A 10,000-nucleotide genomic window follows, 5' to 3' on the forward strand; every position below is an offset into this window, starting at 1 on the left:
GTGTGTGTGAAAATTAATCTTGAATATTTATCTCATCGCTCAGCTCTTCAGGTGGTCCTGTGATTGAACCCCCCCCCCCATCCTCCTTTCCTCCCCCCTCCCAAGTTCTGCCTCAGTAGGAGAGGAGGAGACGGAGGAAGGTAAAGTGATGAAGAGTGAAGGGAGGAGCAGGGGTGAGAAAATGTAGAGGAAGGAAACAAAGGAGTAAAGAAGAGAGGGAGACAAGGGTGAGAAAAAGAGGATAGAAAACAGGAAGGAGAAAAATGGAAAGAAGGAAGAGGAGCAGGTTCATAGAGGAAAAGGAAAAGAGGGAAGAAGGAAAGGACAGTGGAGATGATAACAGGATTTCTAATACGAAAGACAGCAGGGGTTGAATCATATAGAGAGAGAGGTTTGAGGTATGTGTAGTACGGGACGAGGGAAATGAAAGGCAGGGAGGGGGGAGAAAAGAGAAAAGGGTGAGAGTGAAGAGAGAGAAAATGAAACGGAAAGAGAGATATGGGTGGAGTGGGAACAGAGTGCAGAGTGATTTATTTGCTGTGAATTTACTGTAACGTGTAAGAACCACTACATCTGTGCAGTTTGTGTTTCCATTTGAACGGACTCTGTTTTAATGGTGTGTGTGTGTGTGTGTGTGTGTGTGTGTGTGTGTGTGTGTGTGACGCCCTAAATTGAACACAACCACACACACTGATCACACACCCAGGTCTGCGACGGTGTACTGGTCTCCCCTGAAGTGGACCACGTCGTCCTGGTAGACCGGCTTCCGCAGGTTCCGCCGTTCACACACTCGCCACAGCAGCTGCCTCGGGGTCAGCTGATCTCGCCACTGGTTCACCCCCGAGCTGACGGGGGGCGAGAGACAGAGAAGGAGAGCGTGTGAGGTAGAGACAGAGTAACCACGTATACAAACGGCGAACAGACAGTGAATCGGTGACAGGAAGCGTGAAGCGCGTCCACTCACATGCAGTAGGACTGCGGCAGGCCGCACAGGGCGCCGTATTTGGACAGGAAGCGGTTCTCCAGGTCGATCACAGTCTCCCCGATCTTCTCGTCTTTGGTCAGCATGTCGTGGTCGTACAGCATCACCCGGAGGTCCTTCTCCAGGGGGAGGGAGCAGGTGAACTCAAACATCCTGGAGGAAAAAGAGGGAAGACAGTCAGAGCTTTGATTAAAGCGTTTGTGACGGGACGTCCCATGACGAGACATTTCTAGGGACGTGATGTCACAGCTGTACGTGAGATGTGACGTAGTGTGATGGATGTGAGTTTGACTGGATGAGAGACTCTGTGACATGATGTGATGGGACGGGACTTTACAGGACAGGACATGATATAATGTGACAGGACATGAGACAACATGTCAGATACTCTGACAGTTTGAAACATGAGATAAAAATCCTCTGAAGAAAGAGAAGAAGAAGAAATCTGAACTCTGAATTCGACCCTCTGAAGATCAAAACTTCACCAAAAAACAGAAAAATGACTCGTCAGGAGTTTTTCAGAAGGAGTGAGCTGATTGTTCAGCCGTGTGACGTGCCCCTGCTCTGCTGCCATCGGTGTGAGTGCAGCGACCCCTACTGGTGTGAACGTGGAAAAGGACTCAGAGGGGAGGAAACACTGAAGAGGATGCAGAGAGGGAGAAGTGATCAGATACTGACTCAACCTGCTGAAGTCGAGCTCTTTAGTCGACCGTGCTCTGAGTGTGACTTTAAACCAGGAGATATGTTCATGGAAAAACATCTTCCTTAGTTTCAATCTGAGCAATGAGTCTTGGCTGGGGCGAGAAAATCCACCCATCGTTTCGCCCGTTTAGCTGAACAACGACGAGCTGTTCTCCGTTAGGTGCAGCGCAGCAGACCTCGCTTTCACTTCTCCGAGCCTCCAACTTTAAACCATAATTATATGTGACACAGTTAAAACTGAAGAAAAAAAAAGTCCGGACTAAGAACAGTGAGAACCCAAAAAAAGAAAAGCAGCTTGGCAACAGGTGCTTTTTCCAAAGCCCCATATTCAATTATGTGTCAGTTGGTTTGTGGTGAACTGATTAAGTGGAAATTTGCTCGGAGCTACGCACAACTAAAACAGGCCGAAAGTGATAAAAAGCCTTAAAGAGCAACTTGACACCGAGTTTATCTTGAACGCAGCCTCCTTCTCACATGTTCGAAAAACACACTCAAACTGTGTCGACATGCACGCGGTGCCAAATCCTCAGTGAGTATTTCTTTTCTCTTTTTTTTGTTTCACCAAATTACCAACCACACACCAACCGACCACGGCTGCTGTGTTCTGTGGCGGATTGTGAAGACGTGGAGGCGAAAAACCCCACTTCACAGTTTGTTAATTCTTTTACATGGAGTTACAGCGTAGAGTTTCAGAGACTTATTTAAATCCATCAGCTTTAGAGAAACACAAGATGTACGACAGTAAATCACAGCACGCTGGATTTCAGGGAAGGAAAAACAAGAAAAAAAGTCCTTGTAATGTAAGTCATGTGCAGGGTTTAAAGCAGAATAACAGACCGAGGTTAGATGATAAATACTGAATAAAAAAATATCATCTCTTTCTTTTTACATGTCGCATCAATAAAACTTTGAACTGTGCGTTTTTTCTTCCAAGTTGAAGTCTAGCGAAGACCAGACTCTCTGGAAGTCTGCAGACGCGATGAGCTTGTGGATCTGGATCGCACTCGGCGCTCGAGGACTTCCCGGAAGCCGTGCTCGTAAAGTTTAAGAGTCCGTGTGTTTCGGGGGGGGGAGTCGGGACATTTGGATTCGGCTACAGACAGAGAGACGGAGACCTCGAGGGGACATTACGTACTTTCCGAACACAGGGTCCAGTGTGCAGGGGATGTAGTTTTCATGGTCGTTGATGGTCTTTTTCCCCAAGGTGATCTTCACATAGGGGTCACACTGGAAACACAAAAGCGGGACACAAGTTAAAGGGTTTTAATATCCATGTCCACGTCTACAATGACAATAATAACCAGACACTGTTCCGGCCCCCTCGTACCTTCCCGTTGGCGTCTTTGGGCTGCAGCCCGTGAGCCTGGATGATGTAGACTCGGACCAGACAGTCCTCGATGCCGTTGGGAGGAAGTTTCCTGAACTGTCTCGGGGGGACGGAGGCGGAGGGGTCGTCTGGCAGGGAGTAGATCTTAAACATACCCTAGTTGATGGATGGGAAGACGCAGTTAAAGGGGTGAGCGATAATAAAGGAAGTTAAATTCAAGAGAGTAGAGATGAGCAAGTAAATGAGCAGGTGACATTTTGTGACGTTTCATGACGTTTTGTGGCGTTATTTGATTCTTGTGTCTTTCCTGACGAGTTGTGTTTTGTGACGTGACGGTTTGAGCTGTTTTATGCGACAACACATCCACTAACGTTTTCTGACATTTTGTGACGTTTCTTGACGTTTTGTGACATGACGTAAATTGATAACGGTTTTTTTTTGCGTTTGTGGTGCAACTTAAAGTGACATTTTGTGACATAACGTTATGCAGAAAGTGATATAATAGAATGTGACCAACATTATTTAGGAAAAACCAAGATGTTATCAAACATGAGGAGGGGGACAAAATGAATCATGTAACATAAACACCAACAACAAACCCGGACGTGATGGAGCTGAATAGAAACGACTGAACTTTTACCTTGAACTCTCCCACCACTGATGGATCCTCTCCTTCATCCTGAGTCCGTCCTCTGTGCAGCTTGAACGTCTGACAGAAATCGGAGAGACCCTCGAGACCCTCGAGCTTCTCCAACTCATGGTCGTACACCTGAGGGAGAGAAGAAGAGCTTATTACACCTTACTGTTGTTCACGTGACGAAGAAGAGATGGACAGAGTGAAGACAGAGAAAAAGATATAGGAAGAGGGAAAAGGGGAGAGAGAAGGGGACGACGACGAAGGGGTGAGTGAAGGTGTGATGGACGTGGATGAGAGAAAATGAGAGGAGAAGAAGAAGAAGAAGAAGAAAGGAATGAAACCAGGATTATTTTAGTGGATACAACAAACTCGTATGAACTTGTTTCTGTGTTTTTGGTGAATAATTTATTCTTACGACAACTAGTGAACAACAGGAACACACACACACACACACACACACACACACACACACTATTCTATATGGCATCATAGTTGAGTATTGGCCAATGTAATTCCACTGGTATTGGATTTAAACTGCAGCCAAAAGCTACTCAACACTATATTACACTCACACTGCAGGGGCTGGCACAAGACAGAGTGTGTGTGTGTGTGTGTGTGTGTGTGTGTGTGTGTGTCTAAATGTGCACATACTGTATCTGGGCAGGGGCGTCTATGTGTCAAAAGCACAAAAAGATTCATTTGTTTTCATTAGTGATGTTTGTTTACATCACACACACACACACACACACACACACACACACACACTCCCTCATTCTTTCCCTATCATCGAGGTATGACAGCTCTGACTGCGACTGCCGCTGAAGAGGCGAAGTCTCACGGAGCGAGCTGGAAACAGTGGTTCACTTCAACATCAGACTAACACAACTACTGTGCTATGAAGAGGAGGAAGAGGAGGAGGAAGAGGAGGGTGAATACAAATACACATATAGGATTTAATTGTTCTTTTATCGTCACAAAAAAAAGAGAAAGATGCTCTTTAAACCTGCAGAACTTGCTTGAGAATCTTTATATTTTTAAGTTTTCTTCAGAATAAAAACGAAGAACATCTACCAGGTAATTCCACATTCTTTTAACGGCACCAGTTTGTGAAAATGTAAATGTATACAGGTTAAGTTTAAGTCTATAGCTTATCTCATATTTCCTCATAAAACTAGTCACACACACGTGACAGCGGTGTTGATCTTCTCGTTTTCTTTGCAGTGTAACATTTCTGGTATTATGTGCCACTGGTGGTTTTTGGGGTACAAATGGGAGATACTGGCCTTGGGAGTAGTTTATTAAAATGAGTTGAAAGGGGGAGGAGAAAGGTTATGAAAGCAACAAGATGCTTTCCATCCACTGTAACGTTTTTTTGTTTGTTTTTTTGGTCATTGAGAAACAAAGAGAACAAAGAGGTTAGTTAGGAAAGAGCGATGCGGGAGACGAGGAGAAAGAGCGGGAGGAGGAGGACGACGAGATGAATGAAGGGTATACGGTCGAGGATTTGGGCGGAGAGGAGTGAAAGAGTTGGAAAAGCAGGGTGAGGACTTCAGGGGGGGAGGAACAGGAGAAAGAGGGAGTGATGAGGAGGGATGATGTAAACGAAAAGAGAGGTCTGGGAACAGCAGTTCGTTTCAATACTCAAACACCAAACCCAGTACCGAGGGAGAGGGGGAGAAGGTTCAGACAAAGCACTTGTGGTTGCAGGGTTGGTACATGATGCGTGGAAGTAGTAGACAATCACCACGAGTCTGACATAACTTTGTGCCGAGCGTTGGAGAAGATTGATACCGCTCTTGTGTCACTGGACGCCAATGTAACAACAGGACGGACCTCAAACCCATCGTTGGCTAATTTAGCAGACGTTGGGTTTCGCTCACGACTCATTTGGAAGTCGCAACTTAAAAACCAACAAATTATTGTCAAGTTTGTCAGCATTAGAGCAGCTGCGTGCCTGCTGGGCACGGTAAATATGAAGTGACCACTAGCATCCGCCAAGCTTAGCTTAAAGATTGGAAACTGGGGGATTCAATGAGAGATCTGGATAAGATCTCAGCAGCCTTGCTCACAACTTTTCCCAGTGACTTCCCAGCAACAGAAAAGAAATCCATGATTGTAAAAGCCAACTAAATGATTGCTGTACTACTTAAAAATACATTTAAAAGGTGAAGCTGAGGCTGAGGAGCCCGGAGGTGTGAAAACCTTGCAGAAAGCTCGGATGGTGCGAATGCAAGACGAGTCTGGAAACACTGGCTCACCGGAGCTTGACTAATCCCCAATCACCAGGGGGAGAAAGGTGGGGAGAAGGTGAAAGGGGAAGGAGAGAGGTGAGCCAAGACGTAACGAGGATGGAAACAGCGTGACAGAAGCACAGCTAACCGATCCTGCTGTCAAGGAAGACGGGAGGCAGAGGAAGGAAATTAAAAGGCAGAAAGGAGGAAGCGAGGTGAGGACGGGTGACAGTGTGGGAGGGAGAGGGGTGAGCCAAGGACGGGAAGAGCATCTGACTTCACTGGAGACGGAGAGAGGATATTGAAAAGGACAGTATAAAGAAGGTGAAGAGGGGAAAGGAAGAAATTAGGTGAAACTGAGCAGGTGGAAGGAAGAAAACAGGAAACTGGGTTTCACATTTGATGTGACGTGTCCTCTGGCTGCCACACAGTCGTTTTCTGACCTGGTTTTTACCTGATTATCTGAATAAACATCCAATTAATTTTATGTGTGGATGCTTTTTTAACTATCTAGCATTTGCTAACAGGCCCACTCACCAACGTGGATCAACAGTTCAAGCTGCAGCAGCGGCTGTAATTAAGCTACGTTAAAACTCTTAGCACCTTATTAGCAACATAATAAATTGCACTCCTTCTTGAAGTCACAGCTCGGTCAAATCTGAGCACACCGATGTGATACAAATATTTTTATATTCAGCCAGACTTGCACTTTCCGAGGACGTAAAACTTCCGGGGGAAAAAAGCTCTTATACCTCCAGAACTTAGTTGAGAATCATCATCAGAGTGCAAAGCAACATCACAGATTTCACTCCCAACTTGTCACGTACGGACGCTTAGTCAGAACTCCTTGGCATCACGCAATAGGTACCACTTTAGCATCATTTTTCAACATGGTTTTTAAATGAATAAAGCGCTATATTTATTAACAGCTGTGGAGTCACCGGGGAGTGGGAGGTCGGGGTGGATGGCGGACAACCTCGCTCGTTGAAAAATGATGCTAGAGGGGTACCCGCTGCGCGATGCCAAATTCTGACTAAGCGTCCATATGTGACAAGTTGGTCTCTAGATTTCTCTAAAGAAAAATACAAATATATCTGCAGAAAAAAATGGATAAAAACTCAATAGTAGTGTGCGTATAAGTTATAGTTATCTGTCCTTTTCTATACTGGACGAATCCTTAGCCACACAGGTTGTATTTTTCAGGCATTTCTAATTTGCTTAACTGGTTATGTTTTACAGTATTTAGCCATTTCCAAAGGTCGTTCTGTAACGGACCTCCATGGTAGCAGCAGGGGATGGAAACAGAAACAGAAAGGTGACAGAAAAGGCAGCAGAGCCGAGGCCGAGAGGAAAGGTGAGTGTACTCAGAGAGAGAGAGAGAGAGTTTACCTTGGGTCAGAGCGAGGCTGGAAACTGTGTCTCAGCTGACAGTAGCAACCCAAAGATTGTCAAAGGGCAGAGGGAGGAGAGGAGGTAGGAGGGTGACGAGAAAGGAGGTGGCAGCAAGGGGTGAGAGGAAGGTAAAGGGGGTAGGAAAGGTTGGAAAGAGTGGCTCATTTCACTGTGACAGTAGCAGATCTGAGCAAAAGGGTTCGTCAAAAGGAAAGAGAGGAAGAGGAGAGGAGAGGAGAGGAGAGGGATAAATAAATGGCGTTGGCACAAGAGGAGGGTGGAGGGGATGAACGAGTGGAGGGTGAAACTGAGGCAAAGCGACGACGGAACCAGTGGCTCATTGGTCATTTCGCTAGTTTCCATCCAGCTGTCGAGTGAATTTTGAGCAAAGTTTTTGAAACGTCGCAAAAAAAAAAAAACTCAAAAGGCAACTTAGATGTGTTTCCATCGGCCTGGGTGAAACCGTTTAATGGGCTTCCTGAATGAAAAAAAATATACACCCATCAAAAAATAAAAAATGGAAAGAGCCTTTCACGGGTCAGCGACTATTGGGGAAGCTGTTATTGTTCTCTATTGTGCCATTTAGTTTAGTGGAGCCCGTACGACCTGGACTTTCTGGAACATTTCTGGTAGTTAGAAGGTAATTTTCAAATACCACTTGGCTCCTTATTTTACTAGTACCTCCAAAATTTGATCAAATGATTTATTAATCTTCCACAAACCTTTTTTTTTTGTAAAAGCTTTTTCACAACAGTTTAAGTCAGCAAGAAGAGCTCTTGTTCAGGATACATTAAAAACAAACCAGAGGCTCTATTAAGTAAGAGAAAGGACAGAGTTAAAGCTGCTGCACTGATGTGAAATGGCTTTCAAGGGAGAGGTTAGAGGTCTAATTTAAGAGCCATAAAAAAAGGCCAAATTCTGACATGATTAGTCATTTGTTTGGGCATCAGACAAGAAGACTGACGTGTGCTTTTGAGTCCCGGTGGAAGAAAAGGTCGACGTTTGGGCCGAGAGAATCGGGATAAGGGTTGATCATAGCGTGGGCGATGGCGGGGGGTTTGGAAGGGGGAGGTTGCTCCTGGGACGGTGGCTGAACCGTGGCAGACTCTTAAAGAACGAGACTAAAGACAGACGAGGACGGCGGCTGACGTGATCGCTCGTTTTCGGACTCGCCAACATCGGAGCGCGGCCTTTCTTTCCCCGCGTGCCTCCCACTGCGGCGTTCCCGAAGCGAATTCACCACGGGTGAGTCATCGGAGTCGTTCGGAAAACGGCTGGAATGTCACGGCGCCGGGCTTCGAGGAGGACGGGGCATGAGAAGAAGGAGAAGAAGAAGAAGGAGGAGGAGGAGGAGAAGGATGGAGGGATGGACGGACTGACGGAGGGAACTGGCACGTCGGCAAAAATGTGATTTAAATGGTGAAGTTTGGGGCAACGAGCAAAACATCTTAAGAAAGTGGAACAAAGGGCTGCACTGTCTCCATCTTCTTCATGTTTTCCTCTCTCACATTCACTTCATTGATCTTCACCTTCTTAACAATTTTTCATTTTCTCTCCAACACAATTTAGGCCTGGAGACAAACTCATGCACATGGTTCAAAAAATATTAGAGGAACTCCAATTTATTTTTTTTACTACTGATCACTGGTCATTATTCTTGTATTTAATGATATATTTTTCCAATGACAGCATTCTTATACGTAAATGAATAACTAAATATAAAGTATAAGAATAAAAATGAATAAATATAAACAAGAATTACTCAAATTTGTTCCATAAACTGCACAAATTGCAAAATTAATGAGAGGAAAACTTTCAATATCGCAAGAAGCTACGGTGCTCTGAGAGCCTAATTAGCTATTAGCATCTAGTATATGGATTTTAATAAGGGAGTGGAAAGTTTTAATTTTGTGGTTTTTAAGGCCTGTTGACGGTCTGAGACACCCACAGTTTATATCTGCAAGCGCTAACTTTGTGTAGTCTGCTACTAGCTGCTGATTCTCACTGGAGCCCCATGTGTCAGGTTAGCTAGCTAGATTCACCTACTAGCATGTAGCATGTAGCATGTGGTGAAGAACAAAACATTTAAATAATTTAATATATCCATCATGACATTGTTGCATATGCATGACATGTTTTTTCCCCAACACCCAATATGCTGAAACTGTAACTAGCAACTAGCAAATATTTTGTGTTTTACCTGATATTTGACTGAAAACGCTCGTTATCTAAATCTACTTGATTGTTTTCTGTCTATTGTCAACTCAACTTATTGTGTGAATGCTAACGATATCACACCCGTACGATGCATTCAATATCACATGCTCACACACATTAAACCCCCTGTCTTACCTTCAGCGTGTCGAAGCCTCTCTCCAGGTACGTCCCGTACTTGTTTTTCTCTCCCGTCGAGGCGTAGAACTTACTCCACCAGTCCATGAACTCTTCTTCCTGTTGGTCACATGATCAGAGGTCAGAGGTCGGCAGGTTGACAGTGGATTGGAGACACTAATGACGAAGATGGAGATGAGATTTTTTAGCAATATTCTTTATTACAAATTGCAAAACTGTGTATTTTTATATTTTACACATTTGCATTGGATTCATCTCCACATCTTTATTTTTCTTGCAGACTGACTTGCCAAGTTAAGATTCTCCATCACTAATTGGGTGTAACTCCATGTAACGTCTAAGCTCCACTAATGACCTTTGACCCTTTAAAGCCCTGT

At 44.8% G+C, this 10,000-nt stretch overlaps 1 protein-coding gene across 8 annotated transcripts in view; it reads right to left on the minus strand.

Moving 5' to 3' along the window:
- dysf (dysferlin, limb girdle muscular dystrophy 2B (autosomal recessive)) overlaps positions 1-10,000 on the minus strand; it is a 69,017-nt gene that overhangs the window by 11,499 nt on the left and 47,518 nt on the right. For all 8 annotated transcript variants that reach the window (XM_087175126.1, XM_087175132.1, XM_087175129.1 and 5 more), the window contains 6 exons: positions 9,624-9,722; positions 3,652-3,780; positions 3,012-3,167; positions 2,820-2,911; positions 965-1,135; positions 703-845 (listed from right to left, as the gene is read on the minus strand). In XM_087175126.1, the coding sequence (XP_087031252.1) occupies positions 703-845; positions 965-1,135; positions 2,820-2,911; positions 3,012-3,167; positions 3,652-3,780; positions 9,624-9,722 (790 nt within the window). The remainder of the gene's footprint in view (positions 1-702; positions 846-964; positions 1,136-2,819; positions 2,912-3,011; positions 3,168-3,651; positions 3,781-9,623; positions 9,723-10,000) is intronic.

The sequence above is a fragment of the Seriola lalandi genome, unplaced genomic scaffold, assembly GCF_002814215.2.
Source record: "Seriola lalandi dorsalis isolate HSWRI2012SDOR001 ecotype SW California unplaced genomic scaffold, Sedor1 jcf7180002054418, whole genome shotgun sequence".
Classification (NCBI taxonomy): Eukaryota; Metazoa; Chordata; class Actinopteri; order Carangiformes; family Carangidae; genus Seriola; species Seriola lalandi.